The sequence below is a fragment of the Strongylocentrotus purpuratus genome, unplaced genomic scaffold (genome assembly GCF_000002235.5).
Source record: "Strongylocentrotus purpuratus isolate Spur 01 unplaced genomic scaffold, Spur_5.0 spur5_scaffold_7, whole genome shotgun sequence".
Classification (NCBI taxonomy): Eukaryota; Metazoa; Echinodermata; class Echinoidea; order Camarodonta; family Strongylocentrotidae; genus Strongylocentrotus; species Strongylocentrotus purpuratus.
This window is the reverse complement of record NW_022145613.1, coordinates 26,673,252-26,690,749: the sequence shown is the minus strand read 5'-3', so window position 1 is coordinate 26,690,749 and position 17,498 is coordinate 26,673,252. Positions and strand designations below refer to the sequence as shown.

The 17,498-nt window shown below is 38.5% G+C and overlaps 1 protein-coding gene across 1 annotated transcript in view; it reads right to left on the bottom strand.

The window, feature by feature from the left end:
- The window catches only part of LOC584380 (RNA-binding protein 38), a 50,795-nt gene that overhangs the window by 14,106 nt on the left and 19,191 nt on the right, over positions 1–17,498 (bottom strand). The window contains exon 3 of the mRNA XM_030974853.1: positions 7,837–7,921. Within this exon, the coding sequence (XP_030830713.1) occupies positions 7,837–7,921 (85 nt within the window). The remainder of the gene's footprint in view (positions 1–7,836; positions 7,922–17,498) is intronic.

Below are 17,498 nucleotides of genomic sequence, written 5' to 3'. Positions count from 1 at the left end.
GGGAATAGGAGACTGCTGAATTTTTAAGGTTTAGAGAGAAAGAGGAGGAGAAGACAAGCGAGAGATTAGAATATCTGTAAAATCGATTGGGGGCAAATTGACGTTGCCTGTTTAAGGATCGGGTAATGACGGAAATGATGATACTGATGGTGCAAGAGTCCCCTAAATAATTCACAGCCGTCACTACCAATTTCGATGAATGCTTTACACAGACGATCCACGTCTTACAGGGGAGTCATGTAAAAATAGTTATGCTGAACTTTAAGGGATTTAGTAAGGTTGAACTCGGCGGTGGGGGCAACTACTATGCCAGGTCGGAAAATGACCCTTTCCCTTGCAATTTCCATTCTAAAAGATACATACCTTTTTGTTTTCCTTTTGGGTATACATCATTTTTTTAAATAATACTATGAATATCATTTGAACGAATATTATTTGACCTATATCTTGTTATCCTCAAACGACTTTCTTGTTTGAAAATTGAATCAATTGTTATTGGTTTATATTCGCAAAGTGACTTATAGAAGCAATCAGAAACGTTATATGCTTACCTTTCCATTTTGAGTCTCTAAAATCTATCTACACAAAAATATCAAATATCTTCCAATGAATTCCATAAAGACAAAAATAAGCAGCAGATAGTTTGTAGAAAATATAGGCAATTAAACGAACATACATAATTACTACAAAGAGCTTGTTTCTATAATGAATCTGTGATATATTACAAATTTGTTTTCTTTTCTTTCTTCCATTAAACATTATTATCAACCTTGTAGCGGTGGGTGCTGTGAATTCATTGCAATCTCTTTACAGGTCTATCTCTAAAACACAAAATAGTGAATGAAAGGATATATTCTAGATGTTTCACCTCAAAAAGGTGCTCAAAATATATAAAAATTGCAATAAAATATCAAAGACAGGGAAAACACGTTAGTATCATGCCCTGACCATGCATAATGACAAATCGTAATACAATTCATCTGATTTTGGATTGAATCAAAGATATTGTTTGATAATCAACAATAAAGGTAAATGTTTAAATCTTCTTGATTTTTCTTCTTCTATTTTTGAATAACAGGATATATCAAGTATCATGTATACTTATAAACTCTATTCCTGAACTGACTATACATAAATCGTTTTTTTGTAAAATGGAGACAAAAATAAGGGATCATAAATGCTTCGGGTATTATTTCACGAAAGAATTGAAGGCACTTCGGGCAACACAAAATGAGAAAGGATTACGCTGCAAATATATAGAAACTATCAAAAGTAGGACAAAATTTTCACTAGACGCCAAAACAATCAATTGTCAATCAATTCTAAGACACTCTAAACATGCACAGAAAATTGAATTGAGATTTTATTGCAATCAAGGAGGTACTATAATCATCACTAGTCAGGGGGAATCAGCTTTGATGAAAAGCAAGCCAAATTTTGGCGCGCCAAAATATGACACAAATTGAGCCAAAATTTAACTTGGAGCCTACCAGTTTCCCGTGTATTTGCGAGCACAACGAAAGAAGCTTACTCAATATCGTATCTTTAAAATGTGTATTTGTATATGACATCCCCTATTTATTTACTACATTTTATTGTTTTTAGTTTGAAACAGTGGAAAGATTTTAAATTTGAGTTTTTAGCAGAATTCACATCACACACCACTGCAAAATCGCGAAGATATGGATAAGGTAAATAAATAAATGAATACAGAAGAAAATAGATCAACAAAAATAAATGAAAACAGAAACAAGAAACAAAGCAATCAACTGGAAAGACATCGAGAATAATAATCGGTTTGAGTTCAGCAAAGAATAACAGAAGGGACGAGCTAACAGTTTGATACATATGGCACTCACACGCCACAAAAATGTCAAAGTAAAAAAAAAATCTAGAATTTCACTTCACAAAACTCCAAAAAATCACGCATTCTCTCGAACCTTTTAATTGCGGCCTTTTTAACGGCAAATAGTTGTCATGGGCGTGGTTCAGCGCCATGGCAACTGTGAAGTGGGCGTAGTTTCGTTACCATGGTTACTGTCACCTAACAAAGGGGAAAGGTGATAGATTAAGATATAAATTAAGAGTGAATAGAACTAGAGAGAACATCAAGTGCATAAACTAACTTGGGGGCAATACCCATTATATACCATCATAATATTGAAAACAAAACGTTGTTTCCATTCATCATAAAAAAAAACATACAAATAACACATCTACATCCACAATAAAACAATCACACAAGTCTTATGATAATGTATTTACAATTTAAATATAAGTTAAAATAGCGTTTGTCTGAACTATTATAAATGAACAGAACAACTCATTCTCCACGTTTACGGCCTATACATCTTGGATCGTATGTATGTGATGAACTAGTGAGACAGTGAGAGACTCGATCACATCACTGTTTCAACGACATTCTAATCATTGCCAAAACAAGCAACAAGAGAAAGGTATTTAAGCGTTCAAATAAAGTCGACAGTCGTGTGCATGGATTTAGCCGCTTCACAAGCCTTATAAGAAGACTGAGCCCTTTACGAAAGACGATTGTCCCTAACTTTGATCTGCAAAATTGACGAAAGGCAATCATTATGAAAAAATACATTTATCCTTATTCCAATATTCCTGAGGGTAATGATACTAGATGGTAGCATTTTCATCAACGGATTTACGTGACCAGGAGAGAAAATATTCGAGAAAAGATCTCCAAATTTAGATGGAGGAATGTTTCCCCCGAGAGGGGAAAAACCTACTCATCCCTATCCTAAGGAAAGTATAGTCACTGATATGTGTACGCGCAAGTCCTTCTACTCGGGTATCACATGACCTCATGGTCACTCGATCAGGGAGAAAGAAAGGTCGTGAACTCGGTCTCAAGACAGTGAGAGAGAGGGAGAGATAGAGAGAGATTTTTTTTTTAGGGGTGATGAGTACAGAGAGGAGGAACCATGGACCTACTAAAGAATAATAGGTCCATGGGAAAACGGATGAAGAAAGACAATGACAGAGAGATGGAGAAAAGGAGAAAGGGAAAGAGAGAGGGGTATGGCGAGATGGAGCGAATGAGAAACTGGAAGAAAGGGACGATCGAGGTGATGGGGAAAGAAAAGGAGAATGAAAGGAGAGGGGAAAGAGATCAACTCATAGGAAGGGACAGGAAAAATATGGGCAATCGAAATATAGGAGATGCAGAGAGTGAGAGTAAGAAAGGGATAATAAGGTCAGAATTAAAATGTACAAAACAGAAGGACTATTTTGTAATTATGGAGTAACACGTATGAACCTAACAGTCATAAACCTGCATGCAAGCATAGCACGAGGACAGAGGAGGAGAATCAAAAGGTTGAGAGAACGGCGATGGAGATTGAGATGGATGAGACAAGATAGGATTAATAGGAAGAGGATGAGGAAGAGGATGTAGGCGGAGGAGGGGCCAGCCCAAACTCTATAGGCCGGGTCAGGAACCAAGACCTCATCGTGAGATCCAATTTCAGGTCGCGTGCCTTTCGTCACTAAACTGTCCGTCAGTTCGGACACCTCACTCCCTTGTGCTATAATTATTGTCCACGTGCTGGTCGTATATCAATCACCTCCTCCACCTATATTCCTCGATCGGCTCGTGCCAGCAGTCAGCTCGCCTGGTGTCGTGCTGACCGCATCACAAACCCAGTGGTGTCCTCCCTCGCACGCGTACCTGGTTTAAAGGGATAAGTCACCCATTTTGCAGGTGTATGACCACTGCCGGCGCAACACGGGGGTGGGAGGGTGGGATCGAGGGACGGAGGGGTGTTGTTTCTGTGCTCTTGTCGTCTATAGAGGATTCTTCCACGTACAACCAAATAAGTGGTTCCACAAAATAAAGAACCTACACAATGTATAGGGTAATTCGATAGGTAGTTCTGCTGTGAGTAGGCCTACTAATAGATTATCTTCTAATTTGAAAATTTGTTTTTCCATGTATCAAATACAAAGATCTGTTTCTGTACAAAGTTTTACATCAGATTACGTCTACGTTGTTACTGCATCAAAGAAAAAACTGTAGGTCTATCATAATACAATACGTTGCAGCCATGCTTTTATGTTAAACGTCTTCATGCTTTATTTTGAATGATATAGGAAATTGGGGAGGGGTGGGGAAGACAAAAAGAAAAACAAGTAGAGGGTTTAATTTGATCAGGAAAGGAAGGCTGTTTGTTAGTCCAGTTCGGGTCACGCAGGCAAAAACGATCGTTTAACGAGGCGCTCAATGCGCTCGTAGGCATTCCCCTAGTCTGTTCGGGCGATGTTTCGCAGTAATTCACGTCGCAGAGTCATCTGTTATGTAGCCAGTGGCCATTTTGAAGAAAAGAAACAGACAGTGAGGATAGAGAAATAGGGAATGATTAGATAAAGAGAGGGATAGACATAGAAGAGAGAGAGAGAGAGAGAGAGAGAGAGAGAGAGAGAGAGAGAGAGAGAGAGAGAGAGGGGTCGAACTCACTGACGACACGCGACTTGAATGCTTTTATTTTGTGAAGGGTGAACTCGTTTGATTTATGCACGCGACTGAACTGTGAGAGTAATTTGTAAACGAACATGGAAAAAAGGGCTGTTGAAAAAGCACACAGATAGTGAGAATAATAAATGAGTAGGCTTTGGATGGTGGCATGCTGTAAAGAGAGAGAGAGAGAGAGAGATAGAGAGAAATAGAGAGAGAGAAAGATATATATATATATTACTAACTTGGGATCAAGGTATTAATTTTGGCTTGTGGTAGACTGAGGCTTTGTTAAAAGTTAATATTGTGTGTCAAAGCAAGCTCACTATAGGCCTCTAATTTAAACATTAAAAACTGTGAGCACCTTTCCCACCTTTGTGATTTTGAAATTGGTGTTTGTTTGTTCAGCATTCGTTTCTGATGTAAAGAGCTGTTTAGTAGCATTTTTCAAACAAGTAATATTTAATAAAGTAAAATGGCCCTGACCCCGCATCCACCTTCTTGTTTAAACAAGTAATATACATAAAGCTAAAAGAATTTTGGTGACATTATCATGTATTGTTATGATTTATCCAAGATAAAAAAAATTAAAAATCGTATGATGAAAATTACCTAAACAAAGAAAAACGTAATGAACTGCCATAAGTTCATATGGCCAAGTAGCAAAGAATTACCAACAACATAACCTTTTGAATAGTATTTTACTGGCTTATAGGTTCACATGGCGGGCACTCTGATTTGATTACATACGTACTTTAATTTATGGTATCATATTTAAGTAGAATAAAGAGAGGGTAATTCATGTTCATAGCATTTAACATAACCCAGGTAGACATAAAAAGAGATCAAGTTCGAATTTCTAGACGCAGTATAAATGAATAGGCTGTACTTCGCTTCACCTCTCAAAAAAATATATAAAATAAATGTACACCTACTCTATGTCTACAACAATTATGCCTGTAACTTTAGGATTTGGCTTAGAGTATCATCACAACAAAAATGGAAAGGCTCTCTGGTGTCAACAACACGACCAATGTAATTTGCTAAAATTTAAAATAACAACAATACAAATTTAAGAGAGAAATAGGCTCTTTTTAAAAATCTTCATGCGGACAGGGTGGATTCCGAGGCAGACGACAATACAGACAGACCGCACAGTCACAATCGACTCTCAATTATCGCGACAAAAGATTACATAGTATCGAATTTTTATCACATTGCTATTTCATCCCCTTTCAAGATACATGTAAATGTACTCTGCTATGCACACTCGATAGACTGAGAGGAAAGATGGATAAGAGGGGAGAGAGAGAGAGAGCCTGACATAAAATTATGACTTCATGTAGTGTACGGTTTGTGTGCACAGAAAATAATTATTGCAGTTTACAAAAAGGCGCTAAGAAAATGGACGCTACAAATAAAACTGGTCACGCTTTGTGCGTTTTTGAAATTGGAGTCGATTAGAAAAACACGTTACAGCTCTCTGTCGATGTCAATTATTATCGAGGTAGATGATGAGTTGCCGTTATACTGTATATTTCCATCGTCGGGGCAGTGTGAGGGAGATTTATGATTCTAACCACGTCAAATCGGTTTTAGAACATAAATTCTAACTGAAATTCGATATTACGAAAAGTATTTTAACTGAGAATTAATTAAAGTAGTCGATTTTGTCATATCACTCATGTGACTAATAATAAAGCGATCAAAGAATTGTATAACTGAAAAATAATAATAATAATCTACTTATGGTACTGCATGGTAGTAAATGTACTTACTTTTATGATTTTAAAAATGGCAGTAAAAGCAAATTTCGCTTTATTTGTTCATATCTAAAAACCGAACTAAAATGAAAACATCGGTATTACTATTAAGCATGGTCGGCGTAACATTAAGGATACCCTACGGTGCCCAATTAGTGAAAATGACAGAACGCTGCTATTACAAGGACACTAAAACGATAGATGGTAGATATGAGTGGATACAGGTCGGATAGTGAGAAAAAGTATTATAGGCTCGTTCCGTATGAATTACCACATTTCTGAACACCATTAGTTAATCGCCATTCGGTATAGTATGACCTTGTATAGGTTGTAATTAGAGAGGTAATCAACATAATCATAATTGCGTGATCGCATGTCTTTTTTTTGTATGTGTTGTCTATTTCATATCATAATGGGTTGGTGCGGACTGCATGGGGTAGAGACTAATGATGTCCCTTTCTGGGCATGCTGATGAAAGAAATTTGATATACGTTCAGAGCACAGTTCCTTAAATTCAGTCTAAAGCGGGAAATAAATTCATTCCTTCAATTTTCTTACTTTCTTATAGCTGGAGTAATATACCCCGTCATAATAATACGTTGTACTTCAAAAAATATATAGATATAACTCTCATAGGACATAAGTAGTGTATAATTGATAATGGACTATAGTGTAGAAGCCTGCAGTCTAATATTGTTTCTCTATACTGCGTAACCGTGAAGTTCTACGATGAGTGTAGCACACCAAACAACACTAAGATTGTATACATGAAGAGATTCATTAAGAAGAGATTCATTAAGTAGGTCTTTTAAAACCGATTATAAATATGACTACGTATCATCACGAATGATTTTCTTTAACTCATCTCGGCTATATCGTCACTAGAGGTCGCATTATGAGCCCCCTAAAACCCATCCAGTGCATAACCCTGTTCACCACCACCACCACCACCCCTCCGCCCATGTGCACCTCCATCGAAAGACCACTTCAACATCATCAGACCTCCCTTCACCTTTAAAGACGCGTCCATGACAGTTTTTATTCCTGACTCGACTGGATTTTGCTGTCCATACGCTGGAAGGTCTCAAGCCATGTTTTTTGCCATGCCGAGAAATCTCACATTGTACGGGCAGCAAAATACAATCCAGATTCGCTGTCCATACGTATATTAAGATCTTAAATGTAGCATGTCTTAGCAAACTGATGTGTCACATCGTATGGGCAGCGATATGTCACCTCATGTTGCTGTCTTGACAGTATGAGATATGTCTGCGCGCTGCCGAACGTGATATCTAAAACCGTATGGACAGCAAATTAAGGATAATCGACTTAAGGTAAATAAAAACTGACATGGACACACCCTCACATTACCTTCACAAGAACCAAGAGTACCATGCCAAAAAATAGGAGAAGCAAAAAATGAGGGGACGTAAAGAATACAAAAATACTCTCCCTGTGTCCTGTAACTATTTTGTCCGTAATTACATGCACAATCCATTACATCGTTAAGCATGAAGAGGACATGGTGTATCCTTATAACATCTGACTCATAACTGCATAATTATTTTTGCATAAAAAAGGCAGACGACTTACCCATAGGGCGATGATTGGAAAATTGCCGTCTGCTGGAACGGGTTTCCTGCAACATTTCGCATGGCCGCTAATGCCCGGATGTCAACTATGTAAAAGAGAGGAAAACGAAACGAACATTAGTGAGTTAGATCGTTAGTAAGATCCATAGATAATACGAATTCAGTGTAATAGCCTTAGGGGCATGCAGATAAACATTCTGATGCAGGGTGGTGTGAAACTGTACAATTTGAAGTAGACGAGTGTCAGTGGATCTATTTAATTTGCTGGAAAGAAAAGAAGAAAAAAACAACTAATTGTAGCGTGCAATCGATATTTGATCCGCAAACCGGTTTAGGACTCCCAAGACAACAAAAGATCCACAGACTTCGTGAGTCATGAGAAGTGTTACAGTGTCTAGTAAGGATTCTGTGTCGCCACAGGCTTTGGGAGATGCAATCAAAGAGAATGGAACATTACTGATGAGTTCCATGATTACTAAAAGGGATGCTGAAAACACGGGGACACAGCCGTGCACAGCATGAAAAACAAACTCTTTATGATGAGTTTTGCGAAGAAAGCGCGGGTATTGATGGTATTATGTGAATAGCAGAAGTTGGGAGCAAAGTAGTCAGTTTTTAAAAGCAAGAAATGGTTCTTTGGTATTGCGATAGAGAGGAGAGATACAGACTTTTATACTCTTTGATTCTAAGCTAAATCTGGTGACAAAATGAGAAGCTACAAATATGTGGATGAGCCCTTAACGAAAACAAGTTGGCCCAGAACTCTTTAAGTGGTAGGAGATTTCATATGATACAAGAATACATAAGAATACATGTTACGACTTTTGGGAGACATTAACAAGTTTTGCAGTTTGTACTTATCTGCATCAGTATAACGCTTATATCAGTTCTCCAAAATGTCAATAACATCTATTAAAATTCATCAGATATCACTATACACTACTTAGTTTTGCTGGCAAAATACAGGTTTCGTGGAATGCAGTCAGATTAAAAGAACGAATTGTCCTCTTTTTACTTAGTGGTTTCTTCAGATACGCAATTATGCATGTAACCTGACGCTGGTGGTACGCACAATTAGATTCTTCAACTTCGCTTTTAAGTACGGGATTAGGAACTGGTAAGCTAGGGATACCATGTTTGACAACAATATACGGATAGCTTGTTTTGAAAACTGTTTACGAATCGCAACGCGTTCACAGAAGCGGAGCAGGGAAAGTAAGAGGGTAGAAGCGAGGGAAAGAGCGGGCACATAGACGTTTCCTTTAGTTTTCTGTTTTTTTTTAATTCTCCTCCATTTTATTTACTCCCTCCAACAAACATTCCCATAGTTGATAACGTTCTACTTTCCTTTCATAGGAGAAATTCGAATTACAGTTTGTATTGGCGGGTACTTTAGACTGTGGCGGCATTCAAACTTGGTACAGTGGGTGAGCTGTTCAGTCAGCCAAGCTACAATAACAGCGTATACGAATTACGGAACTGGTGTTATTATGGCCAATGTGCTAGTTACCGAGTACTTCTACTGATATGCTAATACAAAGTAAACAACTTCCACAGATCCCCCTCCCATATTTCTACCTCTTACTTTATAATACAATTTACAATACCTTTTTACTTATTGCAATTCTGTTTTGTTTGATTTTGACACGCCTGTCAATCTTAACATCGAATATTACCTTCTCATCTTACAACAATATCATGATAATGTGTTCATATCTAATGAAGAGATGAGGGCAAAAAGAACACACTCATTACTCATACAAATTAATGTGCAGTATTTCCTTTTCTTTTCAGTATTGTCTGAATATTATGTCGATGATATATTATCTCCTGGTGTATTGGGAATAGCCCGCCATTAATCTCGATGTGATTGATACAGTTAACCTCATTTCTACATCTCTTGAGAAACAAACAACTTTTTTAAATAGTTAACGTCCAAATAAATACCCATTTCCAGGCCTTGGAAATGATCTCTCCACTTATCCAGATTGTTTTCATTGTAGGAATTCTTGCTTCAAAAACACATTAGGATCGATGGCAAATTGGCTGATCACTTTCAGTGCAGTACGTTTAGTACACAAGTTTGTGCAACCTTCCCACAAGCATTTGAATGTCCTTCCCAGTGCGCTGGTCCATTGGACACGACCATTCGCTGTGTTTGGGGATGGTTGACGAAGGACAATAGGGGAAATTACTCTCTCTCATGGGTAATTAAACTATGACTTACGTACCCGCGTACACACCGAAGTGGTTCAAATGAAAAGAGAGTGTGCGTGGGTTTTGGGTGTGCGTGTGCGTGAGATAGAGCGAAAAAGAGAGAAAGAGGAATGATCAATTAAAAAGACTGATTCGCAAATGCGTAACAAGTGAGATATCCCCCCCCCCCCAAAAAAAAAAAGAAAAAAGAAAAGAAGAAGCTACAGAACTACTGCTAATGATATTTATATAATTATGGTATTGTTACGGAAATAAAGGACAGTTGTATTTGTAGATAGCGACAACGATGGGAAAATGGTCGAATTGTGGAGAAAGCTGACATTTGGAATTCATATTTAAAGCAGAGCTGAGAAGGCAAAGTAGTATTATGTGAATTACCTGTGCCAGCAATAGTAGGAAATGAGAAGTTTGAATGTTATAAATAAATGTCAACGAATATAACATGTAGAGTAATAAGCTTACAAGGCCGAGTATAACAGAGCAATAATACCGCCATTAACATTTTCAAAAGACATAATGCTCTTAGCTAATTTGAGAAATAGGGCTGGATGTATAAACGGTGGAATTAGAGAGAGACCTTGATGTACAACTACTGTATCAGCTATCTTTCCATCTCGGTATAACGACGATCACACAATCAAGTCACATGCGTGCTTCTACTCCACCAACATTAACGGAGACAAACAAATGTATCGTGGGGAATGTTCTTAATATTACGGTTGCCATGCCAATACTGCAAGCATACCACGTAAATACCGAGATAGCTAGTCAATGGGAATCCGTATAAAAACAGGCAATGTTGGGAGTAAACATGAAGGAAATCATAATCTTCCTTTAGCCCCGTGTGCCAGAAATAGCTCCCCTGGCCATTCAGTACAAAATGGGTGTCTTTACGAAGGCGAGGAGCTCTGGTATTATATTGGACGGAAGACGTAGAAGTGTCACAATAGCTCCTGAAGCAGGGTATACGTTATATTGTCACCGACTTACACGTTATTTTCTGGAAAGCTGATACCGTGGAGCTGGTATGTGGCCCAAGAGAGAGTAAACATTCGTGCATATAATAATGTGCAGCATGTTATATCATGTGCCACAATTTTGTCCCTTTATAATGTGTAATAATAATAGGCAGAAGGTCGAGATGCACACATACGAAAGGGCGGATCTAGGAATTGTATAAGGAGAGGGGGAGGGGATGGGTGGGGGTAGTGTACTAAAGGTGTGCAACTTGGGTTTCAAAGAAGGAGCACTGGCTGAATGCGTCCACATCTATCACTTCATCCGCGAGTGAACATAAGTGCCAGATAGTTACTGACATGCAACGATTTTTTTTTGTTGGATTTTTGTTGTTGATTTTGTTGATTTTTTGTTGATTTTTTTTTTTGGGGGGAGGGGTAAAGATAAGATGTCAACATGATTTTTCTTTAATCATTCCTAAATTATGTAGAAATCAGCAGCTTCGAATGGCAAGTTACAAATTCATTGTGACCTCACGAAGTCTGCTCCCCGATTCTCACACGTCAAACGCCATGACCATGGGGAGGGTGTCGTTGTGTGCGGGTCATTTATCATCAAAACATCACCTTTTATCAAACAGGACGTATGGAGCAATAATTGCTCGCTATTTTAATCAAAATTCCAACAGATGGATTAGTAGAGCCTACACCGGAGCAAATGCCCGCCTAAACTGGCATAATATAGAAGAGAGATATATTAGTTGAAGTCAATTCGGACTTAAAGGGCAGTGGGATGGCACACATTAGCGGTCTCGGACCGTAAAATTACGCCCATTGCGTCCCAGCTGGCAAGGTGCCAAGTTCTGCCTGACTTCACAGCTGTCGTTGGCACTTGACAGAGTGCCTATCTGCCTCTCCTTATACGCCCGTTTTTTCAGATCATTAGAGCAGATAATTACTCTCAAATACATGTCATGAAACGAGGGCATTACAGAGAGGTTTGTTATTTGAGAGAAATATTCTACAATGAAAAGTGCACTTTTATCCAAGCAAGTTTAATTCGAATATCTCATTCTTATGAAATATTTAATTTAAAATTATCATTATTATTTTATTGATGTCTTTAAAAATTATACAATGTTTTTAAGATCGAAATTTGATGGCAAAATGCTAACGTTGCGTAATAATTCATCGGTAGATATTGGGTTCAGGAAATCATTTATGAAATTATTTTACCCGAACGCTAATCAAATTGTGTCATCATCGGGTGACGAAATCATGCGTACTCGTACAACAATAACAAAATCTTCGTGCACATAATTATTTACGATAAACATATTAAATGAAAAACGGGGGTTACTATAGAAACTTTGATGAAAACAAACTGGGGTGGAAGAATGAGTCTTTCTTGGAATGTGCCATTCGATCCGTCTGAAAGTTGATAGCCAAGAAACAGTAAACGGTTGATGAAGTCTAAATCTTGACCTGGCCCTTTTAGCTCTACCAATTTACCCCACCGAAAGACAGTAGATGGGACGAATGGGACACTACGCCCACATCGATACGGAAGACATAGATACCAGACGAGTCATAGACTTCTATCCAGAATGTTTGTAACGATTTTCCTTTTCATGAAACAAAACTCAAAGTAATGATAAAGATAATGATAGTGAAGATTTCTGTTATCCATCGAATTTACGGCAAAGATAAGATCTACTTGTAAGTAGTGCAATTTCATGAGATCACATTGCAAGCAAATTTATTAGGCCTACATGATTTAGAATACCAATGGGATAAGCTGTAAACTAGTTGAGATTGTTAGGTATGTTGTTTGAGTATTTTTTCTGCTCAGACTTAGAATAACTTTTTCTCATTCATAAATTTACATATCTTCCCTTTTAGCTAACTCTCGACATCACCCATCATCTTCTAATTTAAATGAAGTCTCTATCGTAATCTAGCCGCATGTGAAATTCCCATATAGAATTTAACTGAAAAGAGAACGTTTCGAAGCCAGGCTAAGCATGTTGCCCATTACATTAAATGGAATTCGTCCTTTTCCCATCGATGTCGGGTTTATCCCATAATCCATTACAGCTGAAGACCATTACATCCAAAACATCATGTTTCCAATACTATGACAAGGAGTTACAGGGACGCGACAAATTGCCCAATATCTTGGGTTTTCTTAAGTCGAGTAACTGATTTTTTTTCTCCCGCGCTGCTCCTAGACATCAACACGTCCGCAAGGTACCAGAATGGAGTGACTAAGGAGGAGGCGGAGGATCATCTTATAACCCCTAGACTGGTAAAGGCACCAAACGAACTGATCATAAACGATCTGGTTTGCATTGAGGCGGGAGAATTGGAAGAGGGAATGTTCGCCAACCTCGAATCAGCGTACCCTATATCAAAAGTAAGAACTTAGTACGCCCCTTTAATTCTCTTCATCAAATATTGAGGGTTGAAGAAGCCCACAACGTAGCTCCCTAGTGCGACGGGAAGAAAATACAAATTACAGACGGGATTTGGTACATTATCGGAGCTCGATCGCTCGATTGTTTAGAGTCCATTTTTGGTTCCCCAGGTTTCCCGCCGTCACTCGTCGCAACGGCTCGAGACATTATAAAGTCAAAACAATGACACCCGACGAATTTTGGCAAACACTTCTGAGCAATTTGCGCGCCTTTTTGTTGTTAGCTGAACCAATCAAAGTTCAGTCGAAACATTCAATTAGATAACTCAAAAACAGAATGATTTTTATCATTCGAATCATATTGACTTGTTTTTCATCGCATTCAGACATGTGTTTGTATTTTTTGTAAAAGAACCATGACGTGATCACAAAATGTCAAGTTAAGTGATATTCATGGAAGCTCTATCTGTCCCCCGTTTTTTTTTTGTAGAAGTACTGTACATTGTTTTTTCCCGTGCCGAAATCATTTATTTGAAGGAATAGTTGTACATGTATGTCAACGAACGTCCCTAGATTAGCATCACAAATGAAACAAATAAGCACCTTTGACCCACAATGACTTACTGTGACCCATGTTTGCGTCAGAAATTGCAAGTCTTTTTCGTCTCCGTTCAAAAAAAAATTCTGAATATCTAACATGGAACTTTTAAAAATGTCTCAACTTGTCAAAGAAACAGTGAGTGCAATCAAGAGTTCAGTTTGTTTCGAACATGATTTTTATGAAATTATGCATGAGGTTACTGAAACTGCCCTTGCGTTCATTTCTCGAAAGTTTTAATATGTCTCAGCTTCTTAAGCTGATTATGGAAAGGGAAAGTAATGATGAAGGTTAATACAAGAAGATAAGAGACAGACAGAGAAGAAGAGAGTGCGAGGGAGAGAGAGATTAAGAGGGAAAGGGGGGTACAGGGTTGCGAAAACTTGATAGCCTAGGATCCTACATCGGCATCTTAACTTATTTCATTTGGGGGGTATCTAATGAAGCACAGCGGCTACAAGATAGTTTTCTCCATTTGCGTAATGGGATGAAATGAAACACAAGGACATCAAGTAATACGTTTGCATTTAGCGTTTGCTCCTCGTAATTGTCTCTGAAAAGGTTAATGTGGATATCAATACAGTTGTTTTGATGGTCGATGTCTAACTAGACTAGATCATGCCATGATGATGCTGTATGACGGCACGATGATACGTGCTTCCTTATCGACTGGCATTTGCCACGTACGATCGCTTTACTGATCATGCTGATGAGAGTTAATGTCTCGTTTAATGGTTTTCGAATGTTGGGTGGGGGCAAGGGTACCGTTCGAGTTCGGCGCCACTTTCGCACTTGAATGCGTCCCTGCTCAAGTAGGCCTACTTATAGGCCTTCTGTTCAAATTTCTTCGACCTGGTACTTTTAGCTTGCAGATTAATTGTGGTTAATGGTTAATTAAAGGAATATCTCACATGCTGTCAACAATATTTGAATAAGACTGGTGCTATTGGTGATGGCCCAAGTACTGTATGGGGTCCGAGTCACCATGGATGTTTTAAACCCGTTACTGAAGGAAAAACAAGTTTAAGTTTATGTAAATTGCTTTTCAGAACATCTTTGTCTCAACATGTAGGCCTATGCTCTTTAAGGGCTGCGTTGTGTACACGTCATATCATTCTTGTCCGTGCGTCCAACAGTTCTTAAAGAGCTTGGAACTGTAACCGTCGACGTCGATGCGACGAGAGGGGCAAGTTAACGAACCCCATGCATGGTAAGGAGCATTATGAGTTTGCGTTGACATTCATGTTCGCTATGGCGTACAAACATGACAGCATGATATCAGATATCGCTCGAGGGAGGGATGGAGAGAAAGAAGGATGTCCTAATACTGTAGATACCAAAGTGTGTCCGAAACGGAGGAAGGGCTTGCGAGAGAGAGAGAGAGAGTTCTAGAGAATGGGGGCAAATGAAGAGGGAGAGAGAACGATGGGAAAGGGGGAAGGGATGGAGAGATATATTTGTTTTTAAAGCAAAAAAAAGAAAAGGAAAGTGAGAGTAAGAGAAGGGGAGAGAAGAAGGGGAGAGGAGAAGGAGAGAGAAGAAGGAGAGAAGGAAAGAGAGTGATGGGGATGAAGACAAAGAGTGAATGATGAGACAGGGAGATATGAGGAGATGGCAAACGAAAGACAATCAGATCAAACAAGGTAGATTTGAAAAAATCCAGAAAAGTTATGCTAAAAATGATTCACGGTAATGACCTTTCGTTTTCCATGTACCCCTTATACTAACAATGTCATGTCATTGATATCATGTTAAAGCACAGTCACCTTTACCTCTAGGATCCGCCTTTGAACGTGTTTAATCCACTACCCGCTAATCAAAATCACATGTACGTATGGAACCCATCGAAGGCACTTATCGGTCATTTACCGTACAAACAGCAAGCACCAGGCACTAGGATCATCGATTTTTGGAAAAGAACGTTTTAATTCTGTGTGATGGTTCCTCACTAACCCCATACCCCCTCCCATCCACCACTTCGTGATACGTGTATACGCCACGCTTTTCCCTATATCCATCTTCATTACATTGTCAATGCATTATACACGCATGAGACATTTTGTATACAAAATGTGCCTTCCCAATCTGTCCGCTCACGTTTGTGCATTGTAAATGAGCATAGCTATGTAATTGAGTGGAAACCAATATCATATATCAAATATCACCGACGTCTGTATCATGCACTCCTTCTTCACCGTCTCTCCGTTTTCAAATATTTTGTAATCGCTAAATTCGAAGGAACGACAAGCGACTCCTGCCCACCCCGCCCCCCCCCCTCTCTCTCTCTCTCCTGAACAATACGACCTGATAATATTTCACTATATCAAATTTCATTTTCTCTGTAAAATAACAGAAAAGATATATGTCAAAGTTAGGATCTATAATTATTGCGATTAAAGTATAATGACATTGATGTAATCTAATACGTATTAAAATAACATGAAGGTTAAAAAGGGGCTTTATGGGTGAAAGCCAATTTCATAAAACAATCGCAGCAATCTTCGGATCGTAAATATAACATAATGTTGAAAACGAAATGAGCTATATCATTGAAAATCACAAAGTACGATGCTTCTATTTGTAAAATGATGTTTATGCAGTGTACAGCATTTTGGGTATATAGTCTGTGTAGCTGACGGAGCCACATGTAGACGTAATTATGTTATCATAAATGAATAAAAATGCCGAATTTAGATATCATCATTTGCTGCGAATCGAGTTGCAATATAATCGCATCTCAAATATTATGTGTACTTTTGTTTTAAACTATTGATGTCGAGTCAAATTACAGACCTGAACTATGAATAGACTTCATAATATTCTCGTCCCAAAATGGTTGAAATATTATACACTTTACGACACATCTTCAGGGGAGGAAGGGACATTTTTACGTACGATAACAAGCTATACATGTCGCCCTATAGCATGATCGTGCTGCTTTGGCGTCTTCAAAGCTACCCCGAATGTTTACGGAGAAGAAATATTGGTAAGAAAAAGTGCATCTAAACCTCAACCTTCACACTACATTACCTCATCATTTCAAAGGATCAATTCACTATGAAAACGAAGGATGTAGAGTCCAAAAAAATGTTAAGTTTCTAATTTGTCTCTTTTGTTTGTTCGTTCATCCAGCTGTTTCTGATATCTTCCCCCTAACATGACACGAAGATTTGATCTCGTGTAAACAATGTTAATCCGCGGTAACATACCGACTATCTCCCTTATGTCTCGAACCCACGTGACCCCTTTCCCCCTGCAGAGGGTAAGGTGACATGAGTGAGACACGATTTCATGTTGTACAGGGGTCAAACCGTAACCATGCTTTCATATCCATCAAATCTGTCTCTTGGATGTGCCAACCATATACATGTACTGAAAGGGCAACATCATTGAATGGCACAATGGGGGTGAGTAGAGACTGAAGAATGATGATGACTATGAATCTGATGAGTTGCTTTCCTAGCCTATATGCTAGG